The following is a 20,688-nucleotide window of genomic DNA, read 5'->3' on the forward strand; positions in this document are numbered from 1 at the left end:
GTGTATGCGTTTGTGTTATAATTAAATAAAGAAACTGCTTCCTAATTTCACTTCAAAATAAACTAGCTTTAATTTTAAAATTCTGGCTCACTGTTTTGGCTTTTCCCACCAGAGGAATAATTCTGTGAGTCTACCTCACCGAACCTTGATATCATTTTCCATGAATTGGTTAGAATAATTTTCAACTGTCTAAACTTTAGATAATACATACCAAATTTTAGTAACTTGACCTAATTTAACCCTTTGTAATGAAATCCATTTCCAGCAGTTCAAGATGAGTGCAACCTGAAGGTTACACTCAATTCCAAGAATTGCTCGATGGCAATGTTCATTTCTGCCCCAGAATAGGAAAGGGTCTGATGGTACGCCTTCATAGATGAGCACTTCTGTATAACTGAAAAGGGTGCTGAAAAACCCATGAGCAGTGTTTGCTGGATACAACTAAACAAGATTATGGCGCAGAAAAATACATGAGTAGTACTGGCTTGTTCAAGCTCTCAGTTGAAAAACTGGAGTTACGCATGTGAAGGAGTACAATATCTTGAACTGGGGAGTGTAGGGTCAGGATTGCAAGGTTGACTGACCAGAATTTGGGAGCAATTGTTGAGGTAGTGCATGGTGAACCATTGAGGAAGTTTCAAGGACAGATCAGCGGAAGTGAAGATTTTAACCCTTTGTGAGTTTTGATGAGACTTAATTATCCACATTGGTATTAATATATGAGAGAATTGCTATGAAATCTGATCAGTCTTTGAGAGCCATATTTACCACGTGTTGATTCTGGGTGCCAGAAGTGTAATGTAGAACGTATTACTGTTCTAATGCTGTACAGTAGAGTTTATTATTGTTTGTTCAAAATTGTGGAATCTGGTGGCTTTATTCTCTTAGTATGTCTCTTGGGTCTCACACTTTTTCTACTTTTAAAAATAAAAGTTTCTGTCCCCAGCCAAATCATGCCTTAAATTAGGCGGCCTGGTCCAGGATTATAACACCTTTTAAAACTATCGTATAATACTTGTGATCCCGTACTGTAATCTCTCTGCCAGTAAGGTAAAAGTTGTTATGGTCCAACTGGACCATAGGGCTGCTCTCTCATTAGCAACGACTGTCAGTGAGTTTATTCTGAGGATCACCATACCTCCAGGGAGTGGTGAGGATGGGAAGGCCTAACCTTTATGGTGACCTTAGCAGTACAGGAATTAAATCCATGCCAAGGCCTGTATGAATGCTATTTTGTAGCTGAGATCCGGCCAAGGCTCTGCGCAACTGTAACAGCACTTCCTCCCATTTATGTTCCAGTTTCTTTAAAAGAGAGACCAATATTTCACTAACCTTTTTGGGATACCTTTATTAATTATGCATTAGCCTTTGGTGATTTGCTAGAACCTTAAATCCCATTGCTCACCCACAGTTCCTTCCCTTTCCCTGAAGAAAATATTTTGAAAATGCAGTTCATCCACATATCAGGTAGGTCAAAGAGGATATTAAGACCCGTGTGGATGTACTGCCACTATTTTCCTTTAGGCTGAGATGCTGGTACAGGAGGTAATAGAGAAGAGTTGCAACTAAAAAAAATGTTTTTTCAACAGAAATTCACTTGCAGTTTGTAATTAAAAATCTTTTCTCTGTTAGCTTTTGTCAATATTTGGTGTGCTGCAAAAACGACCTGTCATTGCCAGCATTTTTGCTGTGAAATATGCCAACCTTCTGAGAATGTTTGAGGCAGAAATGGACAGCTGCAAAGAAATTTTTGATAAACAAGCAAAGGTAAAATAACACTTTCATTCTTACTAATGGTGAGTTTCAAAAGTGTGACTTTATTTAAAAACTATTGAGGTATGTTTTGCAATTAGTTGTGAGCTGTCAGTGCTGTGACCCATTTCCACTTCAAACTAAAGAATTGCTACGTAAAGGGGAAAACAATTCAGATAGGTGGGAAGATACATTTTAGAAAATATGTATATTTAAATATTTATTTTGATACCTCTCTTATCCTGTCTGCAGTCTGTGATGGTGACTATGTAATCTTCTTTTGGTGCTGCTCCACCGTTGCCCTGCTGAGCATACCTGCGTTTGTTGGGTTCCATTCTTATCAGTTCAATCACAGCTGAAATCTTCAGGTGACACTGGTGAGGGAAGGAGAATAAATGGACCAGGGCATGCTGACTTATGTCAGTCCCCATTTTTCCGTCAAAAATTCTGTCCTTATTGTTTTAAAGGACATTATTTTTTTTTTCAAAAATGTTTCATGGTAAGTTGGGAAGCAGTGAAAGACAGTTGGTAGGTGTCGATAGTAACAAAATTCAGTTAGGTATGAAAATTGGCGCAGGTTAATCGTGCATTGCAGCCAGTCAGTGCTAAACATTTGGCTGACTAGATGCGTACCTGAGCAGGATGCAATGGCACGACAGGCAAACACCACTGAAAGCCAACCTATGCCTCTTCAAAGAACAGATGCTGGAAAGTGGTTGCAGAAGAGTGTGTGGTCACAGAAATATGACACAGCATAGCACCTAGTCAGAATTTTATGGGCCCCCTTGGGAGGCTTGCTGTCTGAAAGTATTAGGGGTGGAGGGGTGATGCTAACTAATCATCCACCTGCAATCTGTCAGAAATTTTGTGGGGGCATGAGAGGTCTAGGACAACCCACCCACTCTGAATTCTTCGTTGGTCTCTTAAGGGCTGCTTCCTGCTCAGCTGCAGTTTTGAGACCAGTGAGAAGAGTTTGACAGCAGGGTCGACAGGTAAAGTTACTCAGTACTCTACTTAGGAAGGTTGTCTTTATTTAACCTTAGCTTATCTGGAGCAGAAAAATAGGCTATTCAGCTTAACATCTGTGAAGAAAAAATCAGAGTTAACGTTTTTGGTCCGGTGACCCTTCCTCGGAACTGATGGTAGCTGGGAAAACGTTGGTTTATATGCAGAAAATAGGGAGGGCGGGGGTGGGGTACAGAGTAAACAATAGGATAGAGCCCGAAGAGAGACAAAGGAGTTGGTAACAATCTGGCTAGGAGGTGAATAGTTGTTAATGGGGACTATTAGTGACTAACAATAGCTAGCATGTAATGGCAGGTGATATAATAACAAGGCCTGATGTGTGGCGTAGGGGGCGGGGACATGGGAAAGTTCAGGCCCTAAAATTATTGAACTCGATATTGAGCCCAGAGGGCTGCATGGTCCCCAAGCTGAAAATGAGTTGTTGTTCTTCCAGCTTGCGTTGAGCTTCTCTGGAACACTGCAGTAAGCCAGAGACAGATGTTGGCCAGGGAACAGGGTGGTGTGTTAAAGTGGCAGGCAACTGAAAGCTCATGTTCTACTCCTGGACATCCCGGATATCCTCCTATTTCAAGGACTGCATCTTCCCCATTCTCCCCACCCCCATGATCAAAAATGCCCTCAACTGCATCTCTTGCATTTCCCTCATTTCTGCCTTCAAGCCCCTCCACGCAACAAAGATAAAGATAGAATCCCCCGATCCTTTCATATCATCCCTAAATCTGCATCCAGCGTATCATTCTCTGCCATTTTTACAACCTACAATCCAACTCCACGATTAAAGATATATTTCCCTCACCACCCTTATCTGCCTTCCGTAGGGACTGCTAACTCTGTGACTCCCTTGTCTGCTTCACACTCCCCACCATCCCCGGCACCTTTCCCTGCAACTGCAGGAAGTGCTACACCTGCCTCTACACCTCACCCCTCACCTCCATCCGAGGCCCAAAGTGAACTTTCCATATTCAACAGGGGTTCACCTTTACATCCCCCAACCTGGTCTATTGTATTCGTTGCTCCTGATGTGGCCTCCTCTCCATCAGTGAGACCAAGCGTAGACTCGGGGCACCGTTTCGTGGAGCATCTGTGCTCTGTAAGCGATAATTAACAACACCTGCTGGTCGCCAACCGTTTTAATTCCCCACCCACTCCCTGGGTGACATGTTCATCCTGAGCCTCCTCCAGTGCCACATGACACAACATGCAAACTGGAGGAGCGACGCCTCATATTCCACCTCAGGAGCCTACAGCCTGATGGCCTGAACATAGAATTCACCAGTTCTAAAATCTTCCCACCCCCGGCCTTGTCCTGTGTCTATCCATGTCTCCCTCTCATCCCCGTCTCCTTGACCTGACACAATCTGTCTGTCATCTTCCCCACCTATCCACTTCACCCTTCCCACTGACCAATCCCCACTATCCCCACCTACATCCAACCTATTACTGTCCCACCTCCCTTCCTCCAGCCCACCCCTCCTCTCTATATTTATTTCCCACCTCCCTTCCCCCTCCCCACTTCTGAAGAAGGGTCCTGTCCCAAAACATCGACTTTTCTGCTCCTCTGCTGCCTGGCCTGCTGTGTTCCTCAGCTCCACACTGTGTTAGACTCTGACTCCAGCATCTGCAGTTCTTGCTATCTCCAATTTGCCCCTCATGTCCTCTTCAAATCTTGCTCCTCTCATCTTAAAAATTGCCCCTTAATTTTGAACTCCCCCACCCCAGGAAAAAGACCCTTGATATTCACGATATCTATGCCCCTCATGATTTTATAAACCTTGATAAGGTCACTGCTTAACTACCAATGCTCCACTGAAAAAAGTCTGAGCTGATCCAGCCTATTTTTATAACTCAAACCCTCCATTCTTGGCAACATCTCAGTCCAAAATGGTCTATCTACCCCGTGTCCTAAGACCATGGCCTCCTTGTTCTAGGCTCCACAACCAGGGAAACAACAACCCTGTATCCAATCTGTCCATCCCTATAAGAATTTTGTTTCAATGAGATCCCATCTCATTCTTCTAAACTCCATTGAACAGAGGCCCAGTCGCCCAATCTCTCCTCACACTACAAATCTACTGTCCCAGGAATAAGTCTGGTGAACTTTCACTGTTTTCTCTGTGCCATGTGTATTCTTTGTTAAGTAAGGAGATTAAAACAACACAAAATACTCCAGGTGTAATGTCACACGGTTCAAGAAGGCAGCTCACCACAACCTTCTCAAGGACAGTAAATGCTGACCCAGCCAGCAATGCCCGAATCTGATGAATGAATGATGAAAATCTTTCCAGCCCAATGAAGACCTCTTTCATATTATGGTCACTCATCTTTAAAGGACCTTGCACAGCAAGCTTATTAATTCATCTCTTCTCATTGCTCAATACCAAACCTACAATGGTGTTCACTAGTTGGTTTCTCAAATGTACTTGTTTAAAAAAAAAACCTGTACACACTCCATCATTCAAATTCATCAGCCACTGTCTTATTGGTAATGTATTTTCCCTGTCTATATGTTGGTTTAAGTCACTCATGTTTACACTTGCTACGTACCTCTCTAATTTCATGTTTACTGCCATCCCTGACTTCCCAGGAGGCCTATAGACAACTCCCACTAAGGTTTGCCACCCCTTGTTGCTCCTTAGCGCCTTACATACTGATACTACATCTTAATTTTCTGAGCCAATATCTCTTCTCACTACAGTGATTTTATCCATTACTAATAATTCTGTGCAACCTCCTTTTGACTTTTGCTAGTCCTTCCTAAATATTGAATAATCTTGGATATTCAGTTCCTAGCCTTGGTCATTCTGCAGTCAAGTCTCTGCCATTGTAATTATATTTTACCCATCTACAACTGTGTGCTTTTAATTCATCTCCCTTATTGAGAATGATTTATGCATTCACATGCAGTACCCTTAGGTTTGTCTGTCAGACCTGGTAAGAGAAGCTACAGAGGTGTGAACTAGAAGCTACAAAGAGCTGGAACACTGTTCATAGTTGGCAGTTGCAGATTGCATCAGGTGCCGATTAAATGTAGGGATGGTCCCTAATTGAGGTTTAGCCTAGAGTAAGTGGATATCATTTGAAATTCCTAAAAGGGAAGGTTTTGAAAAACACAGCACATTTGCAGGCTGAGAAAGCGAAGGGTTGGTGAGGTGTTTACAGCTGCAGTTGAGGGTCAAAGACATAGCATGGCTACAGTAAACAAGATCAAGAACCACAGAAACTATTTGAAAGTGAGGTCGCAGAACCAGGAACATAGCAACATCAGAATTCTAAAGGGGCAATTTGGAAGCCTAGGCAGATTTGGAGTCTAATGGAAAAAGGAACTAAGGAGACTTATAGAGGCTACAGTAAGAGTGGGTGATGCACAATTAAAACTGTAGTAAAGGCAGGAAGAATGTATTAAAACCACAAATAACGAGGCTGTTAAAGTGCGCGGGTAATATTTATTAAAAGTGTAGGTTGTTGGGATTAGTCACAGCACTGCAACAGCATTAATCATCTAGGAAAGGTCACTATGACAACAGGATTCAGCTCTGAAGCTGCCAGGCTGAGGAGCTCATTTGGTGAAACCATTAATAAGAACAGGAATTGTTTATTAGGCCACAGAAAGTGGAAATTCTCCATTTTAGCCTGAAGAGGTGGAAATCTTCTATTTTTTAGCTGCAAAAGCATGAGAAAACTCACCACCAGGGAAGTACAGAGACTCAGCTTTCCCTGTCTTTAGGCAAAGATTCCAGATGCTTCTACAGCAAATGTTTCCCTACATGTCTCTGCATACTCAACATGTCACTTATGGCCAAATGCAGAGGCAGTTTCTCAGTATGAGTGCAGTTAGTGCCTGATCTCCAGCCATTATCCAAGAGTTGATATGTTGAATGTTGCTTCCTATATTGACTGTGGACTCGTGTCAGTGGTTTGCTCACTAGATTGCACCCCCTGAGCCTATTCATGTGTGCTGGGAAGGTCCCCACCTTCCATCACTGGGGAATAAGATTCCTTTCTTTACTTGACCGCCTCAACCAGAACCTCTAGTAGGATGTCAGTGAACCTTGGGGCCTGTTTTACATTGATATGAAACATGCACAGTGGTAGGGGACCATCATTGACTGAGTAATGCTGCAGTGCAGACAATTGTTGTCCAGGCAGCCTCGAAATATATTTCCAAACCTTTGAATCTGACGGACCTGGTGAAGGTGAGAACCTCCTGATAGTCAAGGAAGGAGCTCCCTCTAGGAACCAGATTCAATCCTGGGCAGTGACCAGATTCTAATGGTGAGAGGTCCAAGCTGCACAGGCCATGGATAGGGCATCCTTGCTGTGTGGCTACTGCTGAGTGGCCAACAAGGAGAAGTAGTAGTGGCACCATAGAGATCTTTTAGTACGAGGACTATGGCAGCCACCAAGCTAACAATTGAAATAGTTGCAATCATATGCGTCTCGCTTCAGGAAGCGTGAGCACTTCAATCTAATATCAAGTTATGAAACTTAATGAAAAGCCTTACATGGTTCATGGCTTAGAACTCTCAGTACTGAGTTTCCTCAATTTCTCACCCTTGACACAGCAGGATCCAGTGCATCATTGGAAAAATTTCAATCCAATTCCACAACAGAGCTAATTACCCTTTTAGTATCTTCCTGGTGTTCCCTAACTCACTCCAGCACCCACCTTCACAACTGCCTCTGCAGTGCTGGGAAAACTGTCTGTTAGAATATACAATGAGGTTAGTCTGCAGGACCATTAATGTGCCATTGTTATCTCCTGTGTCAGTGAAACACAGACTGTCATCCTTTTTTTACAGACACAATACCACTGACTTTTTTTCTCCCCATACCATTAACCCTTCCTCCACTTAGATAACATCACTGTGTTTGGACCAGTTTTTTGTTGAACCACCTTGATCATTAACATTACTATCAATAAGAACATTTCATTGCGTACCTAACTCTTATCCCGCATGCTGAGATCACTGCTGCTAAACTTTTCCTTGAGTTGGTAGCAGATTTCAGATTCTGTTGGGAAAAAAGAAGTCCATGCCAGAAAGATCATAAGGCAGCTTTCCTCAAGATCATCAGCAAGTGTTGCTGCTTCACCAATGATCACAAAATCCAGTTCAGTATATTTGCTGCATTGCCTTTGTGTAGCCTTACTACTATTTCTTCAAAGAATTCAACATTGTTAGTTAACTTTTTTGACTTTCTCGGTATGTTCAGTGTTTTGTATATTTGTAATGATGAATGAAACGATGCACTTAGGCAGGACAAACAGGGTAAAAGAATAGGGGGATGAACGGTAGGACATTGGGAAGAACCAAGGATCAGAGGAATCTTGGTGTGCATGCCAACCAATCCCTTAAGATATCAGAACACGTGGATAAAGTGATAAGAAGGTATATAGTATACCTACCCTTTATTCGCTGAGGCATTGAGTTTAAGAATGGGGGTGGTTATGCTGGAACTGTATAAAATGTTGGTTAGGCCACAGCGAGAGTGTTGTGTTCAGTTCTGGAATCTACATGATAGGAGGGAATGTGATGGTGCTGGAGGGGATACAGAGGAGATTTACCAGGATGTTGGAGATTTTGGACAGACTGAGGTTGTTTACTATGGAGGAGAAGAGTTTGAGAGGGCATATGACTGAGATGTATAAAATTGTGAGGGGCACAGCTCGGTTAGACAGGAAGAGACTTTTCTCCTTGATGGAAGAATCGATGACTTGGGGCGGGGCGGTGGGGAGTGGGGCACAGATGTAATGAATGGAATAGAAGGTTAGGAGGAGATGTGAGGAAAAACCTTCCTCACCCAAGGGTGGTGGGAATCTGGAACTCACTGCCTATAAAAGTGGTAGAGGCGGAAATCCTCATAACATTTCAGGAGTATTTAGATTTAGTACTTGAGATGCCAAAGTATACAAGAATATGGACCAAGTGCTGAAAAATGGGATTAGAATAATTAGGTGGTTTGTTTTTGACCGGTATTGACTAAATGGGCCAAAGGACCTCTTTCTGTGCCATAGCCACCTATGGCTGTCTGAAAAGGGAGACAAGGGTGCCAAAACTTTAGCTTATCCAAAATAACCTGACCCTTAACTGAAGCATGTATATTACACCAGTATTAACTACAAAAAAAAATACTGACATATCATTGCAAGTTCCCTTGATAAAGATTTATGTACGTATGGGGAAAGATTTGCTAAATGTGCTGTGTAATAAAATAATGCACCTATTTACAAAGAAAAAGTTCCGGATTATGTGAAATGTACTTCGCAGGAAGCTTCTTTTCTTTTTTTTTAAAGCTATATCTGATATAGCTTGGGGTGGCATAGCAGCTCAGTGGTTAGCACTGCTGCCTCATGGCGCCAGGGACCCGGCTTCGATTCCACTCTCGAACGACTGTCTGTGTGGAATTTGCACCATTCTCCCCGTGTCTGCGTGGGTTTCCTCTGAGTGCCTCCGGTTTCCTCCCACAGTCCAAAGATGTGCAGGCTAGATGGATTGGCCATACTAAATTGTCCACAGTGTTCAGAGATGTGTAGATTGGGTTATAGGGGGATGGGTCTGGGTCTGATGCTATGAGGGTCAGTGTGGACTTGTTGGGTCGAAGGGCCTGTTTCCACACTGTAGGGATTCTATGAATCTATGATATTTACTGCCACTGTCATTATGGAAGCTTTGTGTCATAACAGCAATGGGTTGCAACATTATGCTCAACTCTACATATTGCTAGGTGTCATTTAGGAGCCCCATGCTATTTTGGGCATCTTTGGCGCATTGGATGCAAGTGAAGACTGGTTTGAAAAAGTGCAAAATCCATTGGCTTCCGTTTTCTCTGTGGTCTCTTTACAAGCTGAACTTCTTGTTTATCTTCATTTCTTCTGATGTCTCTCCATAAATTTGGCTTCCAGGGGCCATGGTTGTTGGCAATTGTTTCCTAATATGACAAATGTCAAAAAATGGTCAGTGCTGGACTTGTAGCAGTTGATAATCTGCTAACACTTGTCTGGAATAATGATGTGGAGGTGCTGATGTTGGACGGGGGTTGAAAAAATGAGAAGTCACACGACGGCAGGTTATAGTCCAACAGGTTTATTTGAAATCACAAGCTTTTGGAGCGCTGCTCCTTCGTCAGGTGAAGTGGAGGGAAGCGCTTCCGAAAGGTTGTGATTTCAAATAAACCTGCTGGACTGTGACCTGACTTCTCACTTTGTCTAAGGTAACTTCATAACACAAAGGCTAAAATTTTGTAATAGTAAGTTCTTAATATACAAAAATGCTGAAGAATTGGCAAAGATACTGTATTGGTTGTTCAAATATATTTAATTTTATTTGCTAATTCTAATCTCTTCTGGTGAGTCATTTTTCCATTAATAAAAACATGCTTTGAACAGATGTTTGATTGTGTCGGTTTAATTGCTTTTGGTGATTATATATCTGTTTGACATCTACTTTCTGCAGGTGAAGATGAATTATGTAGTATTGCATAAGAATATGCCAGTGATAGCAGGCAACCTGAAGTGGTCCCAAGAGCTTCGTGAAAGAATATTAAGTCAGAGAAATCAATTCAGACACATTAATCATCAGTAAATATAGCTTTAAAAGTTATTATGTTTCAAACAAAATATTTCTCAAATTATAGTTTATAGTTACTTATAATTATAGTTCTTTAAAATAACTTGTTTGTAGAAGTCTACATACAAAGGAAGCAAACCTAGCTTTCCAGAAATGTGACAGAATGTTAGCTTTAATCGATAACTATGATCAACAAATCTACTCATCATGGACAGAAAGTCTAGATGCTGTTTGTCAAGCAAACTTGAATCAACCATTTCTCAAATGGAATGAAGAATCTGGTTTATACTTTGTGAACTTTAACCCTGAGGTAAGACAATTTTCCATTTTTGGAACCTAAAATTGTATGTAGCCATGGTTACAATATGGATATTTCATCTTCTGTGAGAGATGATTCCATTTCTGAATCACATTTTACCTATTTTCACTCAGTTTTCAGCTGTGCTTCGTGAGGTCAAATACCTTGGGTTGCTGAAAGGATTTAACATCACAGATGTGGCATTAAATTTGTATTCAAAAAGAGCGATTCTTGATATGGTAAATATGAATTATATATTTTCGCATGAAGTTGTCTTCTGTGACAAATATGTTGGCATTTTTGTTGAAAGTCAAAATGTTTTATCAATATTTTTGAACATGTTTCATCTGTTTAAAATCTGTTAAAATTAGTTGACACACTTTGCAATCAACTTTGTTGGAAGATATTCCCATTATGTCATTGTTTGATACTGCCATAATGGAATGATCTTCTGAATTGTCTTCTCAAAGCAAAATAATATTTTTCCACAAAGACATTTTTTAAACATCTCATCAGTTCCTAGCTTGGTTTGCCTGTATTTCTTCTTGTTCCACATATGTGAAAATAATAGTCAGTATTATGAGGAACATCCTAAAGAATTGGTATGACATTGATAACGCAAAATTAAAGGTTGAGTAATGTATCAAACTCCTCTTAATCCTGACACACATTTCTGCCTTAATACATGGACCATATAATTAAGTAGACGTTTTGTCCTCCAATTGATTTATTTACGTGAATTTTTCTCCTTTTGCTTTTCTCTCTATATGTTCTTCTATTGTATTACTGTTTTAATGCAACATAGCAGTTTTCAATGTTGCAGCTTCATAAAGATTGTTCAGTCAGTTGTGTATTTTTACTGAGGCGTGCTGGCAAGAATGTTTGTGTTCCACCAGCTGTTCGGTCAACTGTAATGTTGAAAACTGCTGTTCTAGTTAAAATGGTAAGTGAAGCAGAAGGAATGGGGTCAGATGTTTGTTGAAAATTGTTTCTAGGTAGGGATTGTAGTACAAGATGGTAACTTTTTAATTTACTGAAATGATATGTAAGCCTCTGGGAGTCATGAAGGAAGGATTTCTGCACTGAAATTTCATTTACTTAGGTGAATGTTTGTTATGTGATTAACCCACTTAAGTATGCTTACTTCAGCATATGAAATGTTTCTTTGCTGAAAGATATAAATATAATGAAAATATGGAATCTGTAGTTAAGTCATGTATTTCTAACTTGCTTCAATTTGGATTATAAAACTTCCAAATTGGACAAACCACAAACCACAAACTATACTAAATCGTAGAATCATGGAATCTTCGGAATCCAGAGCTCAGAAGAGTCAATTTGACGCATCAAGCTTATGCTAGCTCTCTATAACAACAATGTAATTCATCTAAATCCACTGCGTTTTTCAAAGTCTTGCAAATGGTTTTCCTTTAGGTGCTTATCCAATTCCATTTTCCTTTTGGTGCCTATCCAAAACCATGATGAAATATCTTCCACTATTTTCTTGGCTTGGTTTTCCAGATGCCAACTACTTGTTGCATAAAAAAAGCTTTTCTTCCTGTCACTTGTGTATATTTTCACCAATCACCTTAAATTGGTCTTGACCTTTTCACCAATGAGAACATTTTCTCTCTATCGGTTCCATCTTGACCCCTCATGTTTTTGACTAAATCTATCATCAGGTATTCTCTCAACCTATACACAAGCAAAATGGTGCAGATGCTGCAAATCTGAAGTAAAAACAGTATGTGCTGGAAGCACTCAGCTGATCTGGAAACATGTGGAGTAGGAGGAAGAGAAGAGTTAATATTTCAGTTCGTGACCTTTCATCAGAACCTTTCTGAAATAATGATTACTGCCTGTTTCCATATGTGCTGCCGTACCTGCTAAGTATTTCCAGCATTTTCAGTTTTTACTTCACAACATTCTCTAGGGAGAACAACCTCACCTTTTATTTTGAGATGACTAATTAATCCTATTCTATTTCACATTACCAGGTCTGAAATAGCCGATTTCCTGGTTGGTTTGACAATATATTGTTCTACAAAACTATCTCGCACACACTCTGAGCTTGTCCTCAAAACTTCCTTTGTCTGTTTGGTTTGTCCAGTCTAGATCGAGGTTAAAGTCACCTCGATTACTGCAATACCTTTCTCAAGCCCTCCTTATTTATGTTTTGAGAGTATATATTGTATTGTGCTTACTGTTAAAGGAAGTATAGGCTACTCCCACCAGTAATTTCAACCCCCCCCCCCCCCCTCTTACCCAATTTGAGTCTACCTTTTGATTTTTTTTTTGAGCCAAGAGTGTTTCTCATTAGTCCCATTGATCAGTGACAGAACTAGCCATTTCGTTTTTCTTTCTACCTATCCTTTTGAAATATCAAGACTCTTCAATGTACGTTTCCAAGTCTTGTCACCATTGTATCCTATTGTGTCATATTCATTTATTCATACTCAATTGCGTGAGTATCTTGTTACGAATATTGTTTGTGTTTAGGTAAAAAGCCGTTTTTAATTATTTCCCGTTAATCTGAACCTGTTTGCTGGTGTATTGTTATGTACCTTGTGACCCTTCCTGTCACACTCTGCTAATCATTATCTATTACTGCCTTGTATTATTGCCTGCATTTTTTAAATTTAACTTTTCAGATTTCCCTTAATTTGAATCATCACTCCCAGCCCAACTATCAGATTAATTAGATGACACTTCATCAATATGCTCTGGAGGGACTGACCTCATCAAAACTCTCAATTATTTGGTCAAACACAATATGCCTTTGTTTTAGTTTTTTTAAAGACTTTTTTATTGATATTTAAGCCATTTATCTTAATCTAATCATTTTATTTTTTTCTATCCTAAGTGATTTTAAGTTGTTTTTAGCTTCCTAGTTTGCTATGTAATTCCTTCAATGTGAGCAGCTGCTTCCTCTGGCTGATATCATGGCTGCAGTTGCCTTGGAGATCCCTTTGACTTGACACCTGATTTAAACTGCAATTGGGGAAGAGAGAAACTGCACCATATGCATTGCTAGACCTCTGGGTAACTTTGATCAAGGTCCACATCAAGCACGATTCCTTCCCATTGACTACAAAATCTGGGCCGATCTATGGAAGTAGTTCTTGTAGAACCCTGCTTTTCTGACACAACACAGTGTACACTAGCATGAAGGGTATTTCAAAGAGATTCTAGACTTTTATCTCTACCATTAGTGTGAAATGTTATGAAATAGTAATACAGAAACACAGATTTTGAACAGTGAAATGTGATGCTTCACAGGAATAGGAATCTCATGTAGAAAAGACGAATCAAAAACATTAAATGATAACAGTAGGAAGCTGAGGTAATTTGCATGGCTATTAAATTCTACCAGCCAGGTGACTTCAGGATAGAGGAAAGTAGACATAAAAGGTACTATTAATTAAAACTGCATGGAGTTTTCTGAATGAATGAGTCAAATTTGCTTATCTGATGATCTAAGGGTTTCTATAATTGAATGATGCAAAAGAAAAACATAAGCATGTAGTATTTTTTGAAATGTGACTAGTTTTTCTCATTTGAAATGAAACCAGCTTTAGCTCTTTTCCTATCAGTGATGTATTTCAGTTATTTAAACCATTATTATGGCAACATTTACATTGTACAGTAAATGTTTAAAATGAGAAGAATTATGAAATGAATTTTGAGTTTTTGATTTCTGCAAATCTGTTTCTTTGATAGTGTGTTGGAAACTGGAAACTGATAACTGACAGCTACAATAAACTACATACCTGCATACTGGAAGTGGAATTTCCACTTGTTGAGCATGAATTGAAGAAGATTAATAAACAGCTGAGACCTGCCACAGAAACCTTAACATGGCAAACAGAGGATTCATGGGAATATATCCAGCAGACTAGAAAACAGATGCAAGATCTGAATAGTAGAATGCAGAAAATCAAATACAATGTGGAGGCAATTCATACAATAGTACATGACTGGAGTCATGCATTATTTTTTCTGCATAATAAATATGACTGTGCAACACTGTTCCTTGATAAGGAAGAGAAAATGACGAAATATTACAAATTCATTCAAGATGGAGGAGAATCAATTCACCAACTGGTTGAGGTAAGAGATTTATGCAATACTGCAATTACTGCAATATGAAAGTCAGGTTTTTAACGCAATTGTTTGTAGAGAACTTGGAGCATAGCAGATTATATAGATGATGCTATATTTGGATTGAGATCAAAATCAAAATTCTGGTTGATATCTGAATGTTTTCATTGACTTTTTAATTGCAAAACAACTTCTGTTATTGTTGCTATGGGAGATTTAGCAGTTACATGATACTGAGAGTTAACTCCCAAGTTTTGTTTACATTTAAAAATACAGGTTGACTCTGGTCAAGGCAGTGAATGATTTGTCATCTATTTTAAGTTGAGATAGATACATGTTCTTTCTGTCTGCAAAGAACAGGGCAATATGTAAAAATAGCAACATAGCACACAAGTGTGCCAGTTACCAGCCTCTCACTGACAACTGTAAATTGGTTTTCAGTGTAACTCTTAGAACATTTTGGATATTTCCTCGATAATCCTATCATGGAATCCCATCTAGTACAGCAAAAGGGACATGTCATTCGATACTATTTAGCAGTCTTTTTACGGCCTACAAACTTAGCATCACACTGGCATTGAAATTCATGTACTTCAGTATATGTTCGTGTGAGAGGAAGAACATCTTTTCCTCCAGATTGGAACATCAATTTAGCAGCAAATACCACTCGTGTTCCTACTGCAAAACGTTGTTTAAAAAAATTGAGCTTCATCTGTTGTTCAAATTTTTGAACTATTTTAATTTGAGGTAGGAGCAAATTATTCAGATGCTCGAATTTGTGCTGTAAACAAAAAAAGCTGGAAATCACAGCAGGTCAGGCAGCATCCATGGAGAGACAGCAAGCTAACGTTTCGAGTCCCAATGACTCTTCATCAGATCTGAAGAGGGCTCTGATGAAGAGTCACCTAGACTGAAAACATTAGTTTGCTGTCTCTCCCCGGATGCTGCCTGACCCGCTGTGATTTCCAGCATTTTAAGTTTGAGGTAGACGGGGCACTTCCAGAACCATGAGTTTGTATGATGTACAGCAAGAAATGATCTAATAGGGTAACTTTTATCTCACAGGATGGCTTTGAGCCTTATTTTGGCATCAAACTTTCATAGTCAGGAAATGACTTGGGCCCTAGGTAACAGATTGCTGATTAGACCAATCCTATTGGTCGTGGAACTGTAGGAATACCAATGCCAAGTGAAACTCATTGAAACTATGGAACTCATGAATGAACCTAAGGCTGCCACTTTGAATAGACCAAAGACTGCTGGATCGTATCAAACAACATGACCCTTCAATCATTTGCAAGAGGCAAGGTACTGGCTTCTCCCAGCCCATGCTTGCAAATCCCAAACTGAAGTGTTTAATGTTAGATAACAAAGTGTAGAGCTGGATGAACACAGCAGGACAAGCAGCATCAGAGGAGCAGGAAAGCTGATGTTTCGGATCGAGACCCTTCTTCAGACATGGGGGAGGGGAAGGGGATTCTGAAATAAATAGGGAGAGAGGGGGAGGCAGATAGAAGATGGATAAAGGAGAAGATAGGTGGAGAGGAGACAGACAGGTCAAAGAGGCGGGGTTGGAGCCAGTAAAGGTGAATGTAGGTGGGGAGTTAGGGAGGGGATATGTCAGTCCAGGGAGGACGGACAGGTCAAGGAAGCAGGATGAGGTTAGTGGGTAGGAGATGGGGGTGGGGCTTGAGGTGGGAGGAATGATTAGGGAGGTGGGGACGAGCTGGGCTGGTTTTGGGATGCGGTCGGGGGAGGGGCAATTTTGAAGCTTGTGAAGTCCACATTGATACCCTTGGGCTGCAGGGTTCCCAAGCGAAATATGAGATGCTGTTCCTGCAACCTTCAGGTGGCATCATTGTGGCAATGCAGGAGGCCCAGGATAGACATGTTGTCCAAGGAGTGGGAGGGGGAGTTGAAATGGTTCGCGACTGGGAGGTGTGGTTGTTTGTTGCAAACTGAGCGTAGGTGTTCCGCAAAGCAGTCCCCAAGCCTCTGCTTGGTTTCCCCGATGTAGAGGAGACCACAACGGGAACAGCGGATACAGTATACCACATTAGCAGATGTGCAGGTGAACATCTGTTTGATGTGGAAGGTTGTCTTAGGGCCTGGGATGGGGGTGAGGGGGGAGGTGTAAGGACAGGTGTAGCACTTGCTCCGGTTGCAGGGAAAAGTGCCGGGGGTGGTGGGGCTGGAGGGGAGTGTGGAGCGGACAAGGGAGTCACGGAGAGAGTGGTCCCTCCGGAAAGCCGATAAGGGTGTGGAGGGAAAAATGTCTTTGGTAGTGGGGTCAGATTGCAGATGGCGGAAGTGTTGGAGGATGATGCGTTGGATTCGGAGGTTGGTGGGGTGGTACGTGAGGACGAGGGGGATTGTGTTTTGGTTGTTATTGCAGGTAGGGGGTCTGAGGGATGAGTTTTGGGAAATGTGAGAGACACGGTCAAGGGCATTTTCGACCATTGTGGAGGGGAAGTTGCGGTCCTTGAAAAACGAGGACATCTGTGATGTCTGGGAGTGGAATGCCTCATCTTGGGAGCAGATGCGGCGGAGGCGAAGGAATTGGGAATAGGGGATGGCCTTTTTGCAGGAAGGTGGGTAAGAGGAGGTGTATTCTAGGTAGCTGTGGGAGTCGGTAGGCTTGAAATGGATATCGGTTTCCAGGTGGATGCCAGAGATGGAGACAGAGAGGTCCAGGAAGGAGAGAGAGGTATCAGAGATGGTCCAGGTGAACGTAAGGTTGGGGTGGAAGGTGTTAGTGAAGTGGATGAACTGTTCGAACTCCTCGTGGGAGCACGAGGCGGCGCCGATACAGTCAGCGATGTAACGGAGGAAGAGGTGGGGGATAGGGCCAGTGTAGCTTTGGAAAAGGGATTGTTCCACATAACCTACAAAGAGGCAGGCATAGCTTGGGCCCATGCGGGTACCCATGGCCACCCCTTTTGTCTGTAGGAAGTGGGAGGAATTGAAAGAGAAGTTGTTGAGGGTGAGGACGAGTTCGGCTAAGCGGATGAGGGTGTCAGTGGAGGGGGCCTGGTCAGGCCTGCGGGACAGGAAGAAGCAGAGGGCCTTTAGGCCATCTGTATGGGGAATGCAGGTGTATAGGCACTGGACGTCCATGGTAAAGATGAGGTGTTGGGGACCGGGGAATTGGAAGTTTTGGAGGAGGTGGAGAGCGTGGGTGGTGTCAGGGACGTAGGCAGGGATTTCCTGGACCAAGGGGGAGAAAATGGAGTCGAGATAGGTGGAGATAAGTTCGGTGGGGCAGGAGCAGGCGGAGACAATGGGTCGACCAGGGCATTCAGGTTTGTGGATTTTGGTAAGGAGATAGAAACGGGCGGTGTGGGGTTGGGGAATGATGAGGTTAGAGGCTGTGGGTGGGAGGTCACTTGAAGTGATGAGGTTGTGGATGGTTTGGGAGGTGATGGTTTGGTGGTCGGGGGTGGGATCATGATCAAGGGGGCAGTAGGAGGAGGTGTCAGAGAGCTGGCGTCTGGCCTCGGCGATGTAGAGGTCAGTGCGCCATACTACAACTGCGCCTCCCTTGTCCGCGGGTTTTCTGGTGAGGTTGGGATTGGAGCGGAGGGAGCGGAGGGCTGCACGTTCTGTGGGGGAGAGGTTGGAGTGGGTGAGAGGGGTGGAGAGGTTGAAGCGATCGATGTCTCGATGGCAGTTAGAGATGAAGAGGTCAAGGGAGGGTAGGAGGCCTTGGGGTGGTGTCCAGGAGGAGGGGGTGTGTTGGAGGTGGGAGAAGGGTTCAGTAGAGGGAGGGTTAGGCTCGCAGGTTAAAGAAGTAAGCACGGATGCAGCGGAAAAACTGTTCAATGTCCAAACGTGAGTTGTATTCGTCGATGTTTGGGTGGAGGGGGACAAAGGTGAGTCCTTTACTGAGGACTGACCGTTTGTCCTCAGTAAGGTGGAGGTCTGGGGGGATGGTGAAGACCAGGCAGGGCTGGGTGCTGCAGTCTCCTCTGGAGCTGCTGGCTGTGGAAGTGGTGGGCGGAGCGACGTAGGCGGTGGGCGGAGCGACGTAGGCGGTGGGCGGAGCGACGTAGGCCGGTAAATCTTGGATGTTGGTGGCAGCAGTGTCCTTGATGTCTGTGTTGTTGGCCTCGGAAACGGAGGCGGCGGCATCAGCAGCGGTGTCGATGGCGTTGGCTGTACCAAAGTGGCATACCGGGCGGCGGCGGATGTGACGTCATCCGTGGAAACTGTTGGTGCTCCGAAGGTGGCGACATGGCCAATGGCAGCGGGCACGTGGTGGGGAAGGTCCTGGGTAGGGTGGCAGGCACGAGTGAGTTTAAAATACTTTCGGTTTTTAGTGTCCAATAAAGCCGAGTAGAATTGTGAGTTCAGGTTGTGGATCTTACGAAGAATCAAAAAACAGGAGAGGTCCTTTGCAGGTCTGGGAGAGGGAGGCTCTGAGCTGGGGTACGCTCAATTGTAGTATCTGGAGATGCTGGCGCATTGCAGCGAGTGTGTATTTCAGGAGTCGCAGGGAGAAACGCTTCTGTAGGATATCAATGTTCTGAATGTAGCGGTCATCGTGGTTGGGGGCAAATTGGGAAGGCTTAAATGTAGACTGTAGTCCGTTGGGGATGATCCGGTTCCATAGGCAGGTACTCAGAAAGGTGATGTGGCTGTAGTCCCTGGCTTGCTTTAGGACGTGGTCGAGCAGTTTCAGGGCCGAAGAGATTACAAGAGGGTTGAAATGGGAGAGGGATACGCTGAGGTTTTTCTGGAGGGAGGCAGATAACTTATTTAAGGTGGGCATCCTTAGAAGAGGCTTTGCAGTGGGGTTAAAATTGTTACAGAGATATTAGGAACTGCCGATGCTGGAGAATCTGAGATAACAAGGTGTAGAGCTGGATGAACACAGCAGGCCAAGCAGCATCAGAGGAGCAGGAAAGCTGACGTTTCGGGTCGAGACCCTTCTTCAGAAATGGGGTAGGGGAAGGGGATTCTGAAATAAATAGGGAGAGAGGGGGAGGCAGATAGAAGATGGATAAAGGAGAAGATAGGTGGAGAGGAGACAGACAGGTCAAAGAGGCGGGGTTGGAGCCAGTAAAGGTCAATGTGGATGGGGAGTTTCCTGCAAAAAGGCCATCCCCTATTCCTTCGCCTCCGCCGCATCTGCTCCCAAGATGAGGCATTCCACTCCCGGACATCACAGATGTCCTCGTTTTTCAAGGACCGCAACTTCCCCTCCACAGTGGTCGAAAATGCCCTGGACCGCGTCTCTCGCATTTCCCACAACTCATCCCTCACACCCCCTATCTGCAATAACAACCAAAACAGAATCCCCCTCGTCCTCACGTACCACCCCGCCAACCTCTGAATCCAACGCATCATCCTCCAACACTTCCGCCATCTGCAATCTGACCCCACTACCAAAGACATTTTTCCCTCCACACCCTTATCTGCTTTCCGGAGGGACCACTCTCTCCGTGACTCCCTTGTCCGCTCCACACTCCCCTCCAGCCCCACCACCTCCGGCACTTTTCCCTGCAATCGGAGCAAGTGCTACACCTGTCCCTACACCTCCCCCCTCACCCCCATCCCAGGCCCTAAGAAGACCTTCCACATCAAACAGATGTTCACCTGCACATCTGCTAATGTGGTATACTGTATCCGCTGTTCCCGTTGTGGCCTCCTCTACATCGGGGAAACCAAGCGGAGGCTTGGGGACCGCTTTGCGGAACACCTACGCTCAGTTCGCAACAAACAACTACACCTCCCAGTTGCAAACCATTTCAACTCCCCCCTCTCACTCCTTGGACGACATGTCTATCCTGGGCCTCCTGCATTGCCACAATGATGCCACCTGAAAGCTGCAGGAACAGTATCTCATATTCCGCTTGGGAACCCTGCAGCCCAAGGGTATCAATGTGGACTTCACAAGCTTCAAAATCTCCCCTCCCCCGACCGCATCCCAAAACCAGCCCAGCT

At 43.2% G+C, this 20,688-nt stretch overlaps 1 protein-coding gene across 1 annotated transcript in view; it reads left to right on the forward strand.

The window, feature by feature from the left end:
* Positions 1-20,688, forward strand: part of dnah9l (dynein, axonemal, heavy polypeptide 9 like) — a 365,602-nt gene that overhangs the window by 37,994 nt on the left and 306,920 nt on the right. The window contains exons 10-14 of the mRNA XM_048599208.1: positions 1,633-1,767; positions 10,230-10,354; positions 10,458-10,653; positions 10,776-10,880; positions 14,362-14,751. Of these exons, the coding sequence (XP_048455165.1) occupies positions 1,633-1,767; positions 10,230-10,354; positions 10,458-10,653; positions 10,776-10,880; positions 14,362-14,751 (951 nt within the window). The remainder of the gene's footprint in view (positions 1-1,632; positions 1,768-10,229; positions 10,355-10,457; positions 10,654-10,775; positions 10,881-14,361; positions 14,752-20,688) is intronic.

This window comes from Rhincodon typus, chromosome 7 (assembly GCF_021869965.1).
Source record: "Rhincodon typus isolate 14 chromosome 7, sRhiTyp1.1, whole genome shotgun sequence".
NCBI classification, from domain to species: domain Eukaryota; kingdom Metazoa; phylum Chordata; class Chondrichthyes; order Orectolobiformes; family Rhincodontidae; genus Rhincodon; species Rhincodon typus.